The sequence below is a fragment of the Rhinatrema bivittatum genome, chromosome 4 (genome assembly GCF_901001135.1).
Source record: "Rhinatrema bivittatum chromosome 4, aRhiBiv1.1, whole genome shotgun sequence".
Classification (NCBI taxonomy): Eukaryota; Metazoa; Chordata; class Amphibia; order Gymnophiona; family Rhinatrematidae; genus Rhinatrema; species Rhinatrema bivittatum.
In genome coordinates, this window is record NC_042618.1 from 324521336 (window position 1) to 324545179 (window position 23844).

The 23844-nt window shown below is 43.5% G+C and overlaps 1 protein-coding gene across 1 annotated transcript in view; it reads right to left on the bottom strand.

The window, feature by feature from the left end:
* Positions 1-23844, bottom strand: part of USP43 (ubiquitin specific peptidase 43) — a 629533-nt gene that overhangs the window by 513463 nt on the left and 92226 nt on the right. The window contains exon 2 of the mRNA XM_029600319.1: positions 12649-12786. Within this exon, the coding sequence (XP_029456179.1) occupies positions 12649-12786 (138 nt within the window). The remainder of the gene's footprint in view (positions 1-12648; positions 12787-23844) is intronic.

The window sequence follows — 23844 nt, forward strand, 5'->3', positions numbered from 1 at the left end:
ATGTTGGTGTGCTTGTTCAAAACTCAAGATTCCTCCAAATGTATTGGTGCTCTTAAAGATAAGAATGGAAGTCTTAAAACGGCTTCTTCAGATATAGCACAAATATTTTCTCAATATTATCAGGACTATATTCGGCTGAGAAAGTAAATCCGGAACATATAGCCCAATTTCTTCACCAATTACAAATTAATACTTTAGAGGAGAAATTGGATAGACTAAACCAAACCATATCAGCCGGAAAGGTAACAGAGGCCATCACCTCACTGCCATTGTTGAAGACACCGGGGCCAGATGGTTTTGACGCCCTTTTTTTACAAATATCTCTTTCAGGCTGTTTCAGAAATTTTAGTGGCAGTGTTTGATGAGATGTGTATAAAAGGATCGATGCCCCAAGAAATGCAGACATTCTTCCAAAACCAGGTAGGGATCCCCTGCTTTCTTCTTCATACAGGCCTATTTGCCTTCTAAATTTAGATATGAAAATTTATGCTAAGGTGTTAGCAAACCATCTCAAAGAGATAATGCCTAAGTTAATTAACCAAGACCAAGCTGGCTTTGTTCATGGTAGGAGATCCACACTTAATATTCACAAAGTCTTAGCTGCCTTAGAACTATGTAAATATGGCCAAATTGAGGACCCCTTGTTGGTGAGCTGTGATGCAGAGGAGGCCTTTGATAGAGTGGCCTGGCCTTTCCTGTGTGTGTGTGGGGGGGGGGGGGGGGTTCTCCAAAAGTATGGGTTTCATGGTAAGATCTATCAATATATTATGCTACTCTATACTAATCCCATGACTAAAATCCTAGTCAATGGCCTCTTGTCAGGTGAATTTCCCCTTTGCCAGGGTACACGGCAAGGGTGCCTACTTTCACTGCTGTTATTTATTTTAACAGTGGAGCCCCTAGTTGTAGCAGTAAGAACAGCTAACGATGTCCCGGGAATCAGGATTGGACGGATACAGTATAAAACGCTTCTTTTTGCAGATGATATACTGCTGTTACTTTCCCATGCTAAGACAGCACTTCCCGCTGACCTTTCAATCTTTGCAGCCTACCAGGTTCTATCAGGGTTCAAATTGAACCTTGACAAAACTGAAGCCCTAAATATCATGGGACATCTTCAATTCAATTGAGGTGACTTTCCTGTTAAATGGGCCGGGAATTCTATAAAATATTTGGGGATCCACATACACAAAGACCCCACAAAATGGTATTCCAACAATATTCCTCCACTTATTGAAAAGGTGAAACAGAAATTACTGGGATGGAGACATCCTCCTCTATCTTTACATGGTAGGGTAGAGGTAATAAAAATGATTGCCCCGAAACTGTTGTACTAGCTACAAATTCTCCCATTTATATTGCGATCTAAGAGACAGAGGTGGTTGAAACAGAGTATAGGAGCTTTCCAATGGAGGGGAAAGAGGGCAAGGATAGCATATTCTTATCTACTGGCACCAAAAACACAAGGGGGTGTAAACCTGCCAGATTTTAAACTATACTCTTGGGCATCAAATCTGCAGTTTCTGGGGGACTTGCTCCATGGAACCTCAGAGTACACTGATATTCAGCTGATAGAAGCTCTCTGTAAGCCTGCTGACCCAAAATTCGTCCTTCATGCTCCGAGGCGGGAGTTGTCTGATGACCAGTCGAGGTCTGGGCTGATCACTTCCATGCATAAGACTTGGGAACATTTACGTAAGTTACTACATCTACCTGTACATCTTTCCTCTCAGTACCCACTCAAAGGGAATCCGAGGATACCTTCTCTCGGTCTCCCTCAGAGAATGTTAGAATGTACTATAGTACGCTTTTACCCTCATTAAATATGTGCCTACATGTAAACCGTTGCGATGGTATTTAACTTAGCAACGGTATAGAAAAGTTTTTAAATAAATAAATAAATAAAATTTCTACCAAAACTTCCGAATGGGTATTAAAAGATATTACAGATTCTGTCATATAAACTTCATTCATTTGTGCAAACTCAGGATCTACTGGGAATACTTCCCACTCAATTCTTGTCATATGCCAGGATTATAGCTTTATTCAATCAACTTCGGCGTGGAATTGAAGGCCCACTTGAGAGCATTCAATCCCTTTTCCTTTTAAGGATGTTTGAATCGCACCTTGGCTCTCTTTCACATTTATATACTTTTTATCAGAACATCTCATTTTACAGTAATTTTGAAATGGTCCTTGGCAAATGACAAGCGGATGGATATACCTGAGGAATTGGATGAACAAATGCTTAGGGATTGTTATCTTCCGATTTATAAGGATATTAAGAATGCAAACTTATGCAAAATGCAGATTAGAGTATTTTATAGAACAGTATACTCTCCCGCCAGGGCTCATAAGATGGGGATGTCTGTCTCAAGTATGTGCTTTAAATGTAATGACCCATATGCTTCTCTCATAATTGTGTTTGGTCATGTGTCCCTATATAGACATTCTGGGAAGAGGTCCGTAAGTGGACTTCGGGGTGCCTTGGGATGAATATTCATTGGTCTTACTCATTTTGCCTCTTGAATAATGATGTGGGAGAGGCATGCTTGAACACACTGTATTATTTCTTTCCAAAGTGTGTCTCATTGCAAAAAAATGTATCTTACTAAATTGGTTAAAATCACAAGCTCTTACTCAAGAGATGTGGCAATCTCTTATGACGATTTATTTCAAGTTGGAATGTGGCTCTTTCTTTCACCATCTCTCTTCCAAGAAGAAGATTCTCTTCAGAGATACCTGGATCAACTACTACAGAACTCTACCATGAGCCCTGCAAGATGTATTTCCGGTGGAGTTTAGAATATAAGGTCCTCCCATATATTATACGGTTAGTCCTATTAGAAATGACTCTTTAGCATCAGGTGGATAGGGGTTGGGGGGGGTGAGATATGGAAACTTGTTTGGAACGTCGTGCAAATTCCATGTCAAAGTTTGCAATTTTATATCTGTCTTTGGGTTTATTGTTCAGCATTCCTAATACAGAAATATTACAAAAAAAAAGGATTCAAGGGGTGATCCAGGAAACTACAAACCAGTGAGTCTGACATCTGTGCCTGGCAAAATGGTAGAAACTATCATAAAGAATAAAATTGCTGAACAAATAGATAGGCATAGTTTAATGGGACAAAGCCAACATGCATTTAGCCAAGGGAAGTCTTGCCTCACAAATTTGCTACCCTTTTTTGAGGGCTTAAATAAACATGTCAATAAAGGTGAGCCAGTTTACATTGTATATCTGTATTTCAAGAAAGTATTTGACAAAGTCCCTCATGAGAAATCTCTTAGGAAATTAAATAATCATATGATAGGGAGCAGTGTCCTATTGAGGATTGCCAACTGGATACAATATAAACAGAGAGTAGGGTTGAATGGTATACTCTCACTGGATACAATATAGAAAACAGAGAATAGGGTTGCCTAAAGACCACCCCGTGGTCTTTAGGCAAGCTTTCCCATTCACATACTGTATCTAGGTTATCATAATCTGATTCCTTAATTTTCAAGTCTATTGCGGTCTCCACCGCTTCCCCCCGCTTAGGGCTCAACCCTGCCTACCTCCGCTTCAGGAATCGCCGCGTTCTGCCCGCTCTGGACCCCGGGGGCTTCTCTCACTCCACGTGGCGGCCGCCATTACGTGCTTGCTTCTCCTCCGTCTCGCGCGCGAGGACACCTGTCTTAAGCGCTCAACTCCCGGAAGCCTGGCCCCGCCCGTGCTGCTGACGTCACGCCCAAGTCCCGATACAACCGGCGCTCAAACTCTCTCTCATTGCCTTGCAACGAGGTTCACAACTGCATAGCTGTTCTTAGTTGCGTTCCTGGTGATCTCCACGTTTCCTGCTTCTGACTCCGGTTTGCTTCCGACTCTGCTTCAGCCTGCTGCCTGCCTCTGACTCCGGTTTGCTTTCGACTCCGCTTCAGCCTGCTGCTTGCCTCTGACTCCGATTTGCTTCCGACTTCGCTTCAGCCTGCAGCCAGCCTCTGACCCCGGCCTGCTTCCGCTTCAGCCTACAGCCTGCTTCAGCCCCGGTTTTCTACAGACTCCACTTCAGCTTACAGCCTGCTTCAGCCCCGGTTTGCTACAGACTCCGCTTCAGCTTACAGCCTGCTTCAGCCCCGGTTTGCTACAGACTCCGCTTCAGCTTACAGCCTGCTTCAGCCTCCGGTTTGCTACAGATTCCGCTGCCGCCCGCTGCCCTGCCTTCAGCTGGCCCTCGGCCCTGTACAGCCGGTTCCCTGCTTCCCGGGTACCTTGGACTTCCTATCCTTACTGTTTACTCTGGTCCCGGCCTAAGCCCATCTCTGCCTCTGGATTCTCTGCCTCTACTCCAAGTCCCGAGGTCCCAGTGCCCTACGGGCTCCTCCCGGGGGGTTCCTGGTTCCCGGGTGAACACCTCCTGCCTGTGGCTCCGCCTCCTGGCCTACCCCGTCACCCTAGGTAGGCCGGCCCAAGGGTCCACTACCTCGCCAGCAGTGTCCGACTGCAACAGTCTCCTTACCCCTTCTCTCCTTACCATCCTTCCACACCTCCCTTCTCCCCTCCCCCCTGAGAATGCGACCCAGCATTCTAACCATTTTATGCCCCATCCTCTTCGGCTCCCCCCCTCCACCCTGTCCATCTGTTTCATGTTAAGCCAATTCTCGCAAGCCACTGATTATTTTGAATTATTAATTATTATTAATCTGTATTTATTTTTTATTTATTTATTTATTTAGGTTTTTTATATACCGGCATTCATGAACAAGTCACATCATGCTGGTTTACATAGAAACAAGGGGTGCATAGAACAGTAGAACTAAACTGGTGCAAGGGGAAGCAGTTACAAAAAACCAGGGGTAAGATAACTGGGAGAGAGAAAAAAGAGGAACGGTGGGGAGTAAGATTTGTAAGGGGATAATTACTTAATAACTTAATAATAATAACTTAATGAATATTTACAGTAACATTGTTACAGGAGGTGGTGGTGGTTATGAGTTGTCTGGGAAGACTTGTTTAAAAAGCCAGGTCTTCAATCTTTTGCAGAAAGTTGGTAGGCAGGGTTCTAGGCACAGATTAGTGGGGATGGAGTTCCAAAGTGAGGGTCCGGCTGTTGAGAAAGCCCGATCTCTTGCTGTTGTGTGTCGTGTTGTGTGTTGTGTGTCATGGCAGGAACCTTGGGGACGTCCCCTCCACATGACGTCACTACCTTCGGGTATTTAAACTCTAAACGCCATTCCAGCTACGAGTTATCAAGTTGTTATATTCTGACTCACTGTTTAACACGTTATTTGTATAGTTTACGGAGACTCACTGTTACTGTTCCATGTAATAGGCCCTGGTCGGGCTTGTAAGACCAGGGCAATTTGCCGTTCTATGTAAACCGGACTGATTTGTATCTTATACAGGAATTTCGGTATATAAAAATTAAAAATAAATAAATAAATGGTAAATTTTCCCAGTGGAATGTCCCGGGAATCTGTTCTGGGACCACTGATTTTTAATATATTTATAAACGAACAGGAAATGGGAACAACAAGTGAGGTGATCAAATTTGCTGATGACACAAAATTATTCAAAGTTGTTAAATTACAAGAGGATTGTGAGAAATTGTTAGAGAACCTGTCAAAATTGGGAGAATAGGCATGCAAATGGCAAATGAAATTTTATATACTCAAGTGCAAAGGGAACAGTAACCAGGGATGGATTCCGGGTAAAGATCGGGCCCGGGGATTTTCCACCCAGGCTGGCCCAGGAGATACCCCGTGGCCTGCCGAGCGCGGCTCTGTCGCAGCCGCGCTCGGCAGACCACGTGACCAGAGCGACCGGCCCACCGGGGGATGCTCGATCCCCTGATAGGCCAATCTGCTCCTGACAGTAACCCAAATTATAGCTACAAAATGCAAGGCTCCACATTATGAGTCACCACTCAGGAAAAGGATCTAGGCATCATTGTTGATAATAGTTTGAAATCTTCTGCTCAGTGTGAGGAAGAGCCAAGAAAGCAAATAGAGTGCTAGGGATTATTAGGAAAGGAATGGAAAATAAAACAGAAAATATCATAATGCCTCTGTATCACTCCATGGTGCAACCTCATCTTGAGTATTTGGTGCAGTTCTGGTCACCACATCTCAAAAATGATATAGCAGAATTAGAAAAGATACACAGAAGAGTGACCAAAATGATAAACAGGATAGAACAATTCCCCTGTGAAGAAAGGCTAAACAGGTTAGGACTCTTCAGTTTGGAGAAGAGGTGTCTGAGGGGAGATATCATAGAGGTATATAAAATAATAAATGGAATGGAATGAGTAAACGTTAATCAGTTGTTTACTCTTTCAAAGAGTGCAAAGACTAGGGGACACACAATGATGTTACTAGGTGATACATTTAAAACTAATATTTTTTTACTCAATGAATCAATAAGCTCTTGAATTCATTGCCAGATGATGTAATGAAAGCTATTAGTGTAACTGCATTTAAAAAGGTTTGGACAAGTTCCTGGAGGAAAAGTCCATAAACCATTATTAAGGTAGAGTTGCAAGAATCCACTGCTTGTTCTTGGAATAAGTGTTGCACCCATCGGCCGCAGATGGCTGCGGCCTCTCTGTCTCACCTCTTTTCTGCCTTTCTCCATTCCAGTTGGCAAGATGGCTGCCTCCACTTCCACACGCTGACCACTCCAGCGTTCCCGGACCAACAAGGGTGATTGCATTTTACATATGTCATGGCAGGAACCTCGGGGACGTCCCCTCCACATGACGTCACTACCTTCGGGTATTTAAACTCTAAACTCCATTCCAGCTACGAGTTAGCAAGGATTCATTCCTGCTGATTTCGCTCAGGTTACAGACGCCTTCGCTCTGTACTCTCTCCGGACGACCCAGGTACCCGCCCCTCGGGGGCCTTGCTACGTTCCTGTTTTACCCTTCAGGGTCAGCTTGTTCCAGCTAAGGATGCCCTTGGTACCCGCTCCTCGGGGACCTTGCCTCGTCCTGGGCCTCTGCTCCTCAGAGGTCCCTACCTTCCTCATTCTATCTCAACAGAGTGAGTATCCCAGCTTTCCAGCCTGTCTCTCTCTCTCTCTCACCTTTCTACAGAATGGATTCACAGCGTACCCCGCTCTGCGGACCACTACGAGGGAGGAGGAATAGCCTAGTGGTTAGAGCAGAGGGGTATGAACCAGGAGGCCAGGGTTCAAGTCCTGCTGTCACTCCTTGTGACCTTGGGTAAGTCACTTTACCCTCCATTGCCTGAGGTACAAAAGCTTAGACTGTAAGCCCTCTGGGGATAGAGAAATACCTACAGTACCTGAATGTAAACCGGTGTGATCTCTCAGATCAAATGTTGGTATATAAATAAATAAATCTACCTTACAGGCCTGCCATCTACAGTGTGGATTCACGGTGTACCCCACTCTGCAGACCACTACCAGATCTACAGTCTATTGGTGAGAGTTCATCTCTGCGGGTCACGCTGCGGAGTATCAGTGAGACCACCCCTCTGGGACCACCCTCCTCTGTGCAGAGATACTCTGCCCACTCCTCAGGTTATTTCCATCATCGGGTATATAATAAAGACTCTCTTGACTTCTGTGTGTGTGTGTGTGTGCCATTAGAGCCAGCCTCCCTGTGGGAGGTTCCATCTCTTGCTACGACCAAGGGCCCACAAAACATAACAATAAGCAGCTTGGAATCTATCTACCCCTTAGGATCCTGCCAGATACTTGTGATCTGGATTGGCCTCTGTTAGAAACATTGGAGCAGAAGCAACTTGTGCGCGCCAGCAGTCCCTTCCCCAGGACAGCGGCAAATGGCTGCTATACTGGCCGCCTCCAGCCCCGCCCCTTCCCACCCTCACCCCCCCGCCCGGCACTTCTGCGCATAACTGGAGTTACGCGCGTGTCTAGGATCCTTTGAAAATGCGCGAGGCGCGCACGCAGGGCCCAGCCACACACATAACCCCCATTTTATACGTGTGGGGCCAATTAAAAATGTTGCCGTTTGTGTAATACTGTTCCTGTGATCTTGCACTGGGGAGTAAGTTTTACAAAATTGTGCTGAGCAATTAGTAGCTTGAGGGAAAATTAATTTTTAAAAAATCCAGTTAAACAAGCTCATTCACCAAGCTCTTCATAGCGATTTCAGTAACCCTGACCTATTTGTATCATTCCTCCTCTTTGTCTGCCATATCCCCCCCTTTTCCTCCTTAAAATTCTGCCTCTAAACCTATTTCTTTTCCTAAAGTATTTGATTATTCCCTACCCCCAGGCTACAGCTGCTCTCACTAAAAGTGGCCAGAGCGCTCCATGCTCTAAGGGAAAAGCTAAGCCAGCCCTGGCTTTGCCCCACTGCATCTATGTATGTGCAGCCCTGTGTCTCCTTGAGAAACCAAGAGCTAAAATCCTATAAACCAACAAGGGTAAAAATAAGACTAGCTTAGCCTAACCTTTATGACCTGACCCTCTTTGACCCAAATCTCACAACCCATCCTCTCCCTGTCTTGCTGTCAGAGTCAGCCCATTTGGGCTGGAACGAGGAGAAGACGGTGCATCAGAAAAGATGCTGAACAGGTGGGAAGACTGGGCCTGGAGGCAGGATGAGGGACCGTGTTGGTTCTGGGGAGGAAAGAGAGTGTATGTGAGAGAGAGAGAGAGAGAGAGAGAGTCTGGGGTGGAGGCGGGAGAGAACGTCCTCACATCAGACCTTCCCCTACCATTCCCCACCGATCCACACCAATTCTGCAGGGGGGGGGGGTTTGTGTGCACTGCCCCCCCCCCATCCCCCAATGCTGAGGTCTATTTTAGCAATATTAATAAACTGCTCTTCCAAGCAATTTGTTTGTTCGTGGCAATGTGCAAAACAGACTGTGACATCCAATCTGTGTCATAGAACGGGGGAGGGGAGAATTTGCATGCGGAACCCCTCCCCGATCTCAGGATGACCAGACCACAAAAGTTCTCAGGTAATTCCTAATCACCTTCTGAGTCAATGTCTTCACTTAAGACACCAACCCCTTAGCAGCAGGGTCCTCCTGCTACATCTTGTTAGGGGCTCTTACTCTGGTAACCTGGGCTGTGTGCATTAAAACAACAGTAACATGGTTCCTGATACTGAAGAGGTTGCAAACTTCTATGGTAGGCCTCAGGCCCAGAGTACCCAGAGAACCATATCTGTAGTCTCACTCAGCCTTTCCAGCTGGCTGCCCTTTCCAGATTCCTTCCCTTGCTTTGCCCCTTTTGGATGGACTACAGTATATGCTTTATAATCATCAACTCTGTGTCAGTCATTGCCTTATGCCCTCCCCATATTCAAGCCAGCTTTTTCTTTTTTTTTTTTTTGCAGACATAACGATATCTGAACAAGCACTGTGCTGTTCTGCCCCCTTATCCCCCACCGCCCCATACACACACACACACATACAACTTTGAAAAGGAATCTTTTTCTTTGTTTCTGAGTGTCACACAAGTCCTCTGTGGTTTGCACAGATACTACATGGTGAGGGATCTAGATGGACATCGGGACACCGGGAAAGAAAAGGCACTTTCTCTGCCCTGTTATTTGTGGCACTCCAAATGGCCGGGTGCCCGAAGGATATTGCAAAACCTGAGGAGTGAAAGCTTCTATTATTGCTCAGAGCTGCATTTAAGCCAAAAGCAGCACTGCCCCCCTCCCGTAGGCTCTCACCTTGAGCCTTTCCCTGGAGAATGAATGCAGTCCTTTTCTCCTCCAAGAGCCCAGGGAGAATAAAAGAAAATAAACGTTGTTACAGACAATGGCGAGATCAGCTCTGTGGAAGCAAGTGCTTGACTCGGACCGGGATCAGAGCTGAACACTTCCATCCTTCCCTTTCACAATGCTTTAGCCAAAGAGTTCATCAAAAAATCTTGAGGGCTTTAACCCGAAATCCTTGTTAAAAAAAAAAAAAAAAAAAATCACAATTAAAACTAAGGCCAAAAAAAAAAAACCCCCACAAAACCCAAGGATTTACATTTTAATTTCCTGGGGTGAATACATTTTCCTTACCCAGATTTCCACAGCTCGGCTATGAAACTTCACAAGTGGTAGCCAAGTTTGCCAAGATGTCTTTATTTTACTAAACGTTTACCATGTAAAGAGCTGCTTGAAAAAGCAGCATCTCATCCCATGCCATCCAATGTATCTCCAGGGAAGTTACTGCTTTGCTCCGTCTGCCCTAAAAGCGTTTTTTATATTCGCTTTCAGAACAAGGAGGCTCCATGGCTAAATACAGTAATATAAGGTTAAGAAAGTCTTAATATAGCGGAGGAGACTTAAACAAGTAATCCTCCATGTTCACACTGACAACTGCATGTTCACTACTGTGCTGAACAGCTGCAGTGAGTGCTAATCTGAAGAACTAAGGTAATTTTTGCACAGTTTTGTTCTTCTTCCTGTGAATATTTTCTCTTCCTGAGCTGAAAGAAATTGTATTCCTAGGGCAAAAATTATTATTTCAAAATTACACAAGTAAGTTGACTTACAAGGTGGGATTTTTTTTTTTTTGGCACGTTCTCTAGCCTCGTTGAAATCAAAATTTACCTCTGGCCCTTTAGTGATCAAGTTATAGGATCGTCTGCCTCACAGTTCTACAAACAAGCAGCATCAGTGAACATTTTAAGAACAAATGTGATTATTTCATGAGAAATTAATCGAGCCTTCTCAATTAATGCTCCCTGCCCTCACCACCTGGAAAAGAAAACCAAGACGAACAATTTTAGCCTGCCTTTCCAAATAAGGCTTAAGATGGCTTATAGCATGGTTAGCATTAAGGTACGATAGGTCCTTGCTCTTTATAGCTTAACAATCAGCGAGGATAACGTTCAAGAAAATGGGCGCGGCGGCAAATATGCGCATATATGGCCACAAGCTGATCTATGCTAGTATTTAATAACCCGTGCATTTTGTAAAATAGCATATCTCTACCCAACATACGCGACGAGTATGTAGGCTTCCGTGCCAATTCAGTGCAACGCTCTGAAATAGCGTATATCAGTGCATTGAACGTGTGTACTTTTCCTACCTATTTTCAAAATATCCATGCATATATTTTACGTGCGAAAAAAAAAAAACAGGACTTGCTCACCCTAAATCAGGATTTGCACACATTAAGTCGGTGTATTTTAAATCATGTACCCGTCAACGAAATTACCAGTTTTACCAATTAATCCACCAGTTCTCCCAGTCCTTCTCCAGGTCACTGAGACCCTCCTGGTTCTTCTGCTTGAACTCCCCCCAATTCACCCAGACCTCCCACCCAGTCGGCACTACACAATAAACATGTTTAATATCACTTATGCCAGATAATTGAGCAGATGTAAAATTATGCAAATAAGACGGCAAATCCACGTGCCTAAATGTCTTTTAATGCCCCTAGGCAGCCCCTTTTTTAACGTGCGTAGATATGTGCACGTGAAAGTAAAAAGACGAGTATTTTCGACTTTTAGAAAATATGGAACACACGAGTGGAGGCTACTTGCATGCATAACATTTTGAAAAATCACCTCTTAGTGGCTCCAATTCATTCCTTAGTGGGTACTTAAGGCAATGGGAGATAAAGTGCTTTGCCCAAGTTCACAAGGAGGGTGAATGGGGGAAATGGGATGTGAACCCTGGGTTTCCCTAGTGCTCTGCCAGTGGATAGGACAACTTAATTCATCATGTCACGGAGTGCAGTGCCAAACCCAAGGGCACAAGGCCTTTTTTATTTTTAAAAACATGTGTACTATTTGTTTTTTAATTAGATGTGATTGATAATTGTTTCAAAGGTTTACTATATACCAACATACCAGTTATAGGCAAACTTGACAAATTTGCCTAGCATAATAACTTGCAAGTGAGTTTGCGGCTAACAGTTTTCTATCTCCCCCAGCTCATCTGGGAAATGCTGGTGACAATTTCAATAAGACAAGCTGAGCTGCAAGTCCCAGAATTCAGTGAGCTAAGGGATAAGAAGAGAGAGCTGACTCCACAGTCCCCGATGACTTGTGATCATCTGGTAACTACCACTTAGATCCAACCAACAACTTCTAGGGGCTTCATGATATATATTTTTATTTACTTAACAAAAATGCAACTTGAGCAATCACCAACATAAATCTTTTGTCAATTCAAAATGACCTTTACTTCTTTTCTCCTTTGTTGCTGAAGTACAGTGATGCAATATTAGCCTCTACCTGGCCTTTTGCCCAGGTATTTTTCATTTTTCTTTCTTGCTGGTTGACAATTGTGTCTGATGTTTTCAGAGTATACACAAAACACACCCATTGGCACTCAGTCAGGGCTTTATTACAACAATAAAGCAGTAACCACTTTCCCCCTATTCCTGTAAGAATGGAAATACATCATCTAGCAACAGCTGCTGAGCATCCAAAGCATTGCAGGTGGTTCATAAACCTATCCTAGGAGAACCCCCCAGCCAGTCAGGGTTTTGGAATATCCACAAATGAATATGTACGATATAGATTTGCATGCACTGGCTGTAGATCTCCCAGGACAGGTTTGGGAACCACTGTATTATTGCCTACCGGATGAGAATTAACCAATAATGGCAGTATTTGTTTGAAGTCACATGACTTGATTTCAGCCAATGAAGATCTTCCCCCAAAAAAGCTGAGGGAGCCTTACTAAGCCGGGATAGTAGAACACTGACCTTGGCTAATGTCTTGGGTTTCTGGCCGGGAGAAGAGTTGAGATCTTCGTGCACTCTGTCCAGCAGCCAGAGGAGGAACTCTAGGGCATCGTGCTGGGAATTCCCACGGAACTGGGAGCCATGTTTGGAGACAACGTTCTGGGAGAAAAGAAAAAAAGAACAAAATCTTTATGCATGGTCATTTTAAACATTTTGTACTTGCCAGAAAAAAACAAAAAGAGCAATAAGAGAGAGGGAGAATAGTTGTGGATTTCATTACCTCAAGAAACAGCTAGATCTTACTTTATCCAGGATAAACAGTCTCTTTTGCAAAAGTACCCCTGTATAACAGTACTAACAGTATGCACAAATAAGAAGGTGCAAAAAAAAAAAAGTTTCCTGATGATGTAAATCTTTGTCATGATGCGAGCATCGGGAGGGGTGGGAAAGGAGGGATAGGGTGGGATGAAGATTCAATCAGACTTTCTTGAATTGTGGATTCAGATTTGCCTGGTTCTGACACATATGCTTTCAATAAAATGCTTTACACAAAAAAAAAAAAGAACGTGCAAAAAAAATATCATTATCACTTCATGAATATTTTCATAAAAATAAAAAATGCATTTCTGCACAAACTTGATTCTTAGGTTTTAATGTAAATCCTGTGCACAACTACTCATAATACAGTGTAAACCTATCAGAAAGTGCCTCTGGTTTTGCCTCAGACTGTTGAGTCACATATTAGACACATATATCTTGATCGTAGACCTCAGCTTCCTGTGACAGTTCAGGATACATTATGAGGCATGAGTTACAAAATGTTGTGGCAAATTTTCTGTACTTCTGTGACATATTTACATAAGTTTGAATCAGTTTGCATATGAAATAATGAGAATGTATTTTGCACAATAAAAATAAAGTAGTTTTCTGACCTTGATTTGTATCTGCCTAATTTATTTTGTTCTTATGGGAGTTTTGTTGGTGGAGAATCTCAGGAATCGATTTGGGGAGGAGAAGAGGACATCTTCGGCATGGAGATGGAGAGAGGATTGGGGATGGGAAGAAGAGAGGGGGAGAGAGAGGAAGGATCGGGAATGGAGAGGAAAAGAAAAAGGATCAGGGATGGGGAGGGTTGAAAAAGAGGGAGTACTGATGATTGCGATAGGGAGGGGTAAGAGTAGGTGAAGGAGATTCTGGGTTCTTGGGGAGGGGAACTGGGAGGGAGGAGAAATAAGTGTACTTCCCCTGGCTCCAACACTATTCTCTCTCATATCCCCTGCCTATGCCAGAAGCCCTCGTTCTCATCCCCAATCCCAAATGCTAATATATATATATATACACACACACACACTCACCCTTCCTCATCCCCTCTTTAATACAGAAATACAGAAATGACGGCAGAAAAGAACCAGTGGTTCATTCAGTCTGCCCAGCAATCAAATGGTAGTTTCTGCACTTATTTGCTTCCCAGTCCGTCAAAATCAGGGCCCTTGTTGGTTTCTGTTCGAGTCCAATTCCTCGTTACCTCCTGCCACTGAAGCAGAGATCAATGTTGGAGTTGCATCATTGGTTAAGGGTAGTAACAGCTGTAGCAGCAAGTTACCCCATGCTTGTTTTCCCTGACCGCAAAATTCAATGTCCTTGTTGTTTGCTCTCTGAATCTAATCCCCCTTTCCCCCCTGCCATTGAAGCAGAGAGCACTGATGGAGTAGCAATGACAGTATGAAGGCTTATTGGTTAAGAGTAGTAACTGCCACACCAGCAAGTTACCCCCATGCACTCATTTATTCATTTCCATCCTCTAGCCTTTAGGGATCCACAGTGTTTATCCCATGCCCCTTTGAAATCTTTCACTGTTTTTGTCTTCACCACCTCCTCCAGAAGGGCATTCCAGGCATCTACCATCCTCTCCGGAAAGAAATATTTCCTGACGTTGGTTCTAAGTTGTCCTCCCTGAAGTTTCATTTCGCGACCCATAGTTCTACTGATTTCTTTCCAGTGGAAAAGGTTTGTTGTTGATTGTGCATCGTTAAACTTTTCAGGTATCTGAAGGTCTGTATTATATCTTCCCTGACCCTCCCCTACTCCAGGTATACATAATTAGGTCCTTCAACATTTCTTCATAAGTCATTTGCTGGAGACCACCCACCATTTTGGTCACTCTTCTCTGGACTGCCTCCATCCTGTCAATGTCTCTTTTGAGATACGGTCTCCAGAACTGAACACAATACTCCAGGTGAGCCCTTACCAAGAACCTGAATAAGGGGATTATCACTTCCTTTTTCTTACTAGTTATTCCTCTGTCTATGCAGCCCAACATTCTTCTGACTTTAGCTATCACCTTGTCACATTGCTTTGCTGTCTTCAGATCGCTAGACACTATCACCCCAAGGTCCTTCTCTTGCTCTGTGCACAACAGACCTTCATCTCCCATCACATACACATACAACTCTTTCGGATTACCGCACCCCAGATGCATGACTCTGCACTTCTTGGCATTGAATCCCAGCTGCCATATCTTCAACTGCTCAAGCTTCCTTAAATCATGTCTCATTCTCTCTACTCCTTCCGGCATGTCCACTCTGTTGTAGATCTTAGTATCATCTGCAAGTAGACAAACTTTACCTTCTATACCTTCTGCAATGGATATTGAACAGAACTAGTCCCAACATCAATCCTTGTGGCACTCCGCTTAACACCGCTCTTTCTTCAGAATAGGTTCCATTTACCATCACAAGCCAACTTCTGTCCATCAACCAGTTTGTAATTCACACCACCACCTTGGTGTTCACTCTCAAGCTTCTCATTTTATTCACAAGTCTCCTATGTGAGACCGTATCATAAGCGTTGCTGAAATCCAAGTAGATCACATGGCGCGCTCTTCCTCGATCCAATTCTTTTGTCACCCAATCAAAAAAATCAATCAGATTTGTCTGACAGGACCTTCCCCTAGTGAATCCATGTTGCCTCGGGTCCAGCAATCCTCTTGACTGTAGATAGTTGACTATCCTTTCCTTTAGCAGGGTCTCCCTTAATTTTCTCACCACCGAGGTAAGGCTAACCGGCCTGTAGTTTCCAGCCTCCTCTCTGCTACCACTCTTGTGAAGCGGGACCACCACTGCTCTTCTTCAATCTTTCGGCACCACTCCCTTTTCCAGGGATCTATTGAACAGGTCACGCAGCGGACCCGTCAGCACATCTTTGAGCTCCCTCAATATCCTGGGATGAACTTCATCCGGCCCCATGGCCTTGTGTACTTTCAGTTTTCCTGGCTCTTCCCATATATTCTCTTCTGTAAATAGATTTTCATCTACCCCATCTCCATCTACAGCCTTGTCAACCAGCAAAGGTCCTTCTCTAGGGTCTTCTTTAGTGAACACCAAACTGAAGTATTTGTTAAATATTTCTGCCTTTTCTTCATCTCTCTCCACACATTGATCATTGTCACCTTTTAATTTCATAATACCACTTCGGACCTTTCTCCTTTCTCTTATATATCTGAAAAATGATTTGTCACCTCTCTTTAGCAATCCTTTCTTCCACCTGACTTTTAGCTTTCTTGATTTTCTTCTTTGTCTCCTCAGTTTCACCAGATATTCTTCCCTGTGCTCTTCATTTTGGGATTCTTTATATTTCTTGAATACTGTTCTTTTTGCTTTTATTTTATCTGCCACCTCCTTTGAGAACCAGATCGTTTTTTTATTTCTCTTACTTTTGTTTACTCTTCTAACATATGGATTTGTTGCCTTTGTAATTGCTCCTTTTAGTTTGGCCCATTGTTGTTTCACCTCTCCCATTTTCTCCCAGTCTTCTAGTTCTACCTCCAGGTATGTCCCCATTTCAACAGTCAGTATTTTTGAAATTCAAAACCAGGGTCTTCGTTTGACTTCTCTGCATCCTATTTGTGATATCAAACCATACCATTTGATGATTACTAGTACTGAGATGGTCTCCCACACGGACATTAGAGACATTATCCCCCATTAGTGAGCACCAAGTCAAGTATCATATCTTCCCTCGTGGATTTTACTACCCTTTGTTTGAAGAGAGCCCCTTGCAGAACATCCATTATCTCTCTACTTCTGGTTTGATTCCGGAGAAGGGATTCTCCAGTCTATGTTTGGCAGATTCAAATTTCCCATAATCAACACTTCTCCTTCTTTCCCAAATTCCGGATGTGTTTGACGAGATCTCTATCTAGTTCTTCCATTTGAGTTGGAGGCCTGTAAACCACTCCAGTAAAAATGGATGCGCCATCACCTTTTTTTTTTTTTTTTTTTTAGAACAGGCCATAATGCTTCCTTTCTACCCCACATTCCTTGCAGTTCAGTTGCTTGGATATTGTTTTTAACATATAGAGCTACTCCACCCCCTTTTCTGACCTCTCTCCTTCGTTATCAAGTAATAGCCCAGTATGGCTGTATCCCACTCATCAGAATCTGTGAACCATGTCTCCGTAACCACAACAATTTCCAGGTCTGCCTCCACCAGTAGGTCCTGCAGGCCTGGGATTTTATAGCCCAAATTGCGAGCATTTGTATTCATCGCTTTCCAATTTTTCTCTCTTGATTTGTTGCTCTTCCCTAGTCACATTTCCTGCTTTTTGAGTTGATTGATATTGTTATTTTCTCCTACCACTTTCTGTATTGCTTGGGGGTGACGTCAATTTTATTGGCCATCTCCTGCCACCCCCATTCTTTAGTTTAAATGCCTGATAATATATCACCTGAATTTCTCACTTAGCATCCTCCTCCCTGCTACAGACACATGAAGGCCATCCTTTCCATAAAGCTTTTTATTGCTCCATACACGACCCCAGCCTCCAATGTATGCAAAACCACTTTCTGTACACCAGGTTTTGAGCCAGGAATTGAAATTATCTATGTGGCATAGCTTCTCTTTTCCCTTTCCACACACTGCAAAGTGTGTTTTATCATCTTTCCTAGATTTTGGAAATCTTTTTGTACTTCATGGCATCCATTTCTAATCGAGGTCATTGACCCCCAGATGGATGATAGCGCTGATATCAAAATTCTTACTTTCTCATCCATGGATACCTCCTCCCCTTTTCTATTTCCCTCCTGCACGGATCAGGCTGGCAGTAGGAAGAAGTGACTGGCAGTGCCTGAGGCCACCTCCTTTGCCTCTATCACCTGGGGCCCAACCGCAGCTTCAGCCATTTGGGACTGTGGGTGTCCCAGATGATTCAAAGCACAAGTTGGATCCCAGGGTGCAGAAGAGGAGATTTTGGACTGAGGCACTGTTGCTCACCTCCCCCTACTGTCGGCCAGCTCAGCATGGGAGAAGAGGGGAGGGGGTAGAGAGCGGCAAACATGCCACCAGTCAACAGCCACCTCCCCAATTTGCCCCCCCCCCCCCCACCCCCGAGTCTTCCTTAGTGAAGATTTGCAAGAGATCAGGGATCCTGGTCTTGATAATGTGTTCTTTTTACCTGGAAATGCCTAGGCCTTTTCCCCATCCCCCCCAGTGCAGAGCCCAGTCAGAGGGCACCACTACCAAGTTACAGTGAGCAAGAAGGTCTCTGAAGTGGATCAGAAAGGATTCAAAATGTTGACACACTTCATTACGTTTGCTTTTTACTAAAAACAAACAAACAAAAAAACTAGAAACATAGTTTCCATTCCTCCCAGCACATATACTTTTGTTTAATTATAAAGCCCAAAAATCAATTACGTTTTGGATATACAACAAATATTTTGCCTTCTAGAGTTATGCACCTATTCTTAGATTCAGCTAATAAAAGATGTTCTATGAATAATTTTCTTCTCAGAGTTATGGAGGCAGCCCATCTTATACATTTCTCAAATAGCACGCTGGAACATGGATATTATCTTTACATTTTATGTTTCTTTTTATTTTATTTATTTGTTTATTTTATTTATTTGTATACTGTATACAAACCAACAGAACATAAGTATATTACTTAACAAATACATAATATAAATTGCACATCCTATAGAGTCCCTATTATTAATGCCTCAGGTGTTTCTCTGCTTCTTATAGTTTTCACTCTCATAACAGGCTAAAAAATCTTCTCTCGTTCAGTTGTTATAGTTTGTTACTGCTAGCGTAAGCCAGTTTAAAAAGTCACGTCTTAAGATCTTTTCTAAACCACTTCAGATCTTTAGTTAATCTTAATTCACAAGGTAGTGAGTTCCAAAGTTTTGGCCCTGCATCGGAAATAGCTCTCTCATGTACCACGCTCAAATGCGCAGAATGTAATGATGGAACAGTTAAAAGACCTTTATTTACCGAGCACAAATCTTTTTGCAGGTGTAAAGACGCACTTAGCCAATCTGAATTGTTTGAGTTGATAGTTTTATATATTATACATAATACTTTGTATTGTATTCTGAATTTGATGGGCAACCAGTGCAGAGAAATCAGTGTTAGAGTGATGTGATCATATTTTTTGTCACCTGTTAAAACTCCAGCAGTTGCATTTTGTAATAGTTGTAATGGTCTAATTGAGTTGGCCAGTACTCCTAATAATAGAGCAATTCAGTAGTCTGTATTAGCAAATATTAAGGTCATAATGTAATAATGGTTTCAAACGCCGTGGCCTATGTAATTTGTAGTACCTGTCTTTTATTATTTTACTGATGTGTTTCTCCATGTTTACATGATGATACAGAGTAGTGCGCTCAAACACGCATGTTTTACAAACGGCAGCTCCACGCTTGGTGAAAATGTTCCTCGGATCGCCAATGGAGGTGACCACAATAGGGGCTTCACAGAAATGGCTTAGTGTAAAAATCTGGTTTTCTCCTGCAGGCAGAATTCCCCTTTGAGAAAGACTTTAGGGAGCCTGGGATAAAAAATGCATGTAGAGCTCCTCTGGCTCTGGCTAACACCTCTCTTCTCTCCCAGATACAATCACCTCAAGCACTAAAGCATGCCTAAGTAACTGCAAAATAAAAAAGAAAACCAATTCATCCACCTCTGCCCCCGTTTCTTAAAAGAGCTTCTCCCACCTCTGCCATTCCATGCCCATGGCACAACTCTTGAATAGACGGTCTGGGTGCGCTTGAATTATTAGTCGTCATCACTCCAGGGATTAAAATTCTTAGCTATGAAAGGTTTATTCAAAAAAAATAAGCAACTTTTACCATTGCCTTATTATAGACGGCAGGCATTCTGCTAGACAAGCTCTGTCTCTTCTCTCAACTCCATCTATTCCCAGTAAACTAGGACTGGAAGGGACCTGACAAAATCATTTAGCCATTCTCAGAAGACACAATACCTAAAGCATCCTGGACGGATGTTTAATCTACTCTAAAACATCAGCTTGATCTACAAATTAAGATATATTAAATACAGAGGAGTCATGGTCTGGGCATCAATAATAATGCAGGGTAATGTACAGGGTTCTTTTTTGAAGTTGCTCTGTGATTATGTCAAGTTTGCTCTCTCTATGAAGGCAAAAATAAAGAAGCACAGTTCCTCCCCCATCCCCTCCAGACTCTTCTTTTTTTCCCCTCTAAAAAGGAGTTCTTCCATCCATCCAGCCACCAAGTCAGCTTTCACGTCAATTATCTTGGGGTGGGGCTATCAAATTTTCAACCAAAGTTTTGATCTAGGGTGGTACGTCAACAAGGTGACCTCCCAATGAAAGACAGCCATCCTCTGGTCATCTCCTCCCCCCACTGAAAGAACCCTTAAATCCTGATGAAGGATGGCTAGCCTTCGGGGGGGGGGGGGGTGTGGGAAGGATATTTAATCCTTAACAGGTTTTTTCCACAAATAATGGATGGTGGATAATTCTCCCCAGGCAGTAGATTTGGGGGAAAGGAGTGAAAAGTTTCATGCTGCTGGCAGGATGTGTATCTGCTGCTGAAGGGCAGGTGTGTGCAAGCAGGCTGTTGAATACAATTTGCTTCTGAATAGCCACTCTCCTCCTGAGCACTCTCTGTTCCATGCAGCCTCCAGCTTCCTTCATAGCCTCTTTGACACAAGTATACATTTCTGCTGTGTAACCGTACTTTTGTCTCTACAGAACAGGACTGGTAAGCAGATGCTGTTCATTTTTTTTTCTTTGCTTGGGGAAGTCCAAAACCGCCACTGTGCTCAGCCTAGGTCTGAAAGAAATCTTGAGGTCGATATTCAAAAGACAAATACTCGTGGTTAAAATTCTTCTCCTCCATCCCCCAGTCATTGGGTACATTTTCTCTGGGCAAATGGATGCCTGCGCAAAATTCACCCACATAAAAGAAATAAAAATAAAAAGACGTGGAGCCAGAGGCATTCCTAGGGCATGGCAAAACTTTATCTGGCCAGTACTGATATTCATTACAGGCTGGATAAAATTAGGCTGATAAGTCTGGTTGCGGTGAAGGCCTATCCTAAAGTTATCTGGATAACTTTATGCAGGCATATTCAGCGGCTGACTTTTCCAGAAACGTTTTGCCTGGATAACTTTATCCAGATACTTTTTCACTCATCAGCTTGCTGAATATGGAGCGCCTTACTGTTTCGGAAGTCAGACTGCAATAAGATCCAAACTGCTTAAGAAGACAACACATTCTCTTCCTTCTATCATACACACACACATTCACTTTGTCCTATTAGAAAAGGTAAACCAAAGCCCTACTAGTACATCATGTCCTTCTGTGATTAATCTGTAATGATTTTCTACTCTGTATAATTATCTCGCAAGACACAAGCAAATATTTTCCAATATGCTTCATTTACGGTTTCCAGAAAGCTCAGGATGCTACTGAGCAGGCTGCTGCTTCCATTTGTTGTACTCGGTAAAAATGTATCTACGCACACACGTTTTCAGAGCCGATAAGATTCCGGTTGCGACAATTCAACAGCTCTGGACTAAGCATGCAAATATGTTATGGCCGCATCTCCCAAAATACTGTGCAGGAAGACGGAGAACAGCCTGCACCCTCAGGCACTGACAATCGTGTCATGGGTAATATGTTTCTACGTAAAGCTTTATATTCAAACAGGCTTAAGAAGATTCATGGTCCTTGCAATTCAGATTAGAATCTTGCGCGCAGCCACCCCTGTAGCCTGCAGCAGGATTATCATTCTTTCACTGGCCGAGTGACGTTACCACCTACTGAACATATTGGGGGAGAAGGACTGATATTGTTATTATTATCCCATCTACTGCTGGTTGAACTGAGGCACAGGGTTGTAAGGCTGTGCTAGGGTCTCCGTTTTTCAGGGTAAGGAACCCCTGGAAATAATTACCTCCGTAAGACAATGGACAAGCAGCCGTAGACAACCAGGGGCCTAGATGGTGTGCCAGGAAAACTCTCAGGGGAGAAAGTACTATGGATCGGAAAGACAAGAGCTCCTGGTGAGAACAAAGGGCCTTGGGAGTTGGAGTCCGAGAGAGAGCAAGCAATGTAGACCCAACACCTCTGGCAGGGATTCCAAGACGGGCGCCAGGAAAGAAAAGCTCCTGGGCCCTGGAAGCAAGGAACGATGGACAGAGGGAAAGGAAACCAGCTCAGTTACTCACAAAGACCCAGAACAAGACTCCAGCCCAGGAGATTCTAGACAGGGAGGCAAAAGGAGAACAAAATATATAAAGGTAATTAATCTGAGAGAGGTTTGACACTGAGCTTGGAGGATTTAAGTGAAGGGGTGGGGGGAATCGAGACATAATTGTGGGTTAACAGCATTGGGAAGGCCCTGTCAGTAAAGAGTTTACTGGAACAGTGCTCAGACAAAACTAGTTTGTTGTTTTAATTTGCTGTGATCTGGTTTGTTCGCAACCCGAGTGGAAGCTAAGCTTAAACCTACCTGCGCTGAGATATGAAACTGTATTGTGATCAGCTGCTGTTCACACCGGGGGCTGTGAGCCTGCCTAACTACGAACCAGGCTACAAAAGCAGAGCTGAAAATCCTTCTTAAATGGGAAACTCTGTTTTTTGTTTTTTTTTTAAACAAACTGTACTATATATATTTTTTACATTTTCTTGTTCTTTTGTGGTTGTTGACCCAGAAGTTTCCTCCTGCTTCCTTAAGCCTCCAGCACAACAGAACTAGGCTTGGGATCATGGTATTATGAGCTTTCATTCGCAACTACCCAGGGATTTATTTCCTCCTCCGATATATATCCCCCCCCCCCCCAGGGTACACGGTCTGCAAATGGCAGCAACGGTTCGGGGCTCCTTCCACAACCCTGCAATCAGGAGCCCTGAATCCAGCTACCTAACCAATAACCAACCATGACTTCCTCATCTCGGGGTGGCTGTGAACACTGCCTCCACGGCAGCCCCAGCTGACCCAGGGAGCAGAAGACCCGACTCAAGGGTCCAACCGGCAATTCGGTGATGAGGAACTTGTTGAACTCAAAATGCCATCATCCCAAATATCCAGAATATCCCGGCTGATGAGCGCCGAAGTCAGGGGATGCCAGTCATACGCAGACAGAAGCTGCACCTCTCGTGTTCCCACAGAACTGGCCATGAGCTCTAGTTTAGGCACTCAGGCCACAGATTCATGAACTCTGCTCTAATAGATTTAGGAGGAAAGGGAATTACACCTAAAGGGTTACAAACTTGTCCAAGATCACCCCAACTGCTATCTCACAATAATCTTTTTCAGATTACCGATTACTTTTCAAAGACTACAGTAGGGGGATAACGTTTTAAAATCGTAAACCTGAATATAAATTCTGATTACATTTGAAAGGTCATAAGTGATGGAAGCAATCAGATTATTTCTGTCCCCAATCTGGCTGACAGGAGCGAGTCCTGACCTGGAGAATTCCCAAAGAGAGATGCTCTTGGCCTTCTCTTATACCATGTCCGTGCGAAAGGAAAAGCGATCAGTATTCTGTAGTGAATGACTTTTTAAACAAATTAAACGATTTCTTAAAGGAAGTAATCATAACTGTAACAGCTCTAGATGTGAACCTGTTCTTGGAAGCAAACGCTCCCAGGTTGAGCCTAAGAGCTCCATCTTCTTTTGCATTAAAACTGTGCACTGAAAAGCAGAACACAGTTCATTAACCTACACAGTACAAAAAAAAAAAAAGCAAAGCAAAGTAACTCCCAATGCAGTAAGCAAACAGTGTGCCAAGGCGCTGGGAGTTAAAGGCACGCCAATGCAAGTTCACATGTGCACTTGGCCTTTTGCATAAGCTGAGCACACGGTTTAAGGAATCTCTAGGACTCCTGATTTATGCGCACAATAAAACAAGCACTTTTGTGCGCATAAAAGTCTTTTACA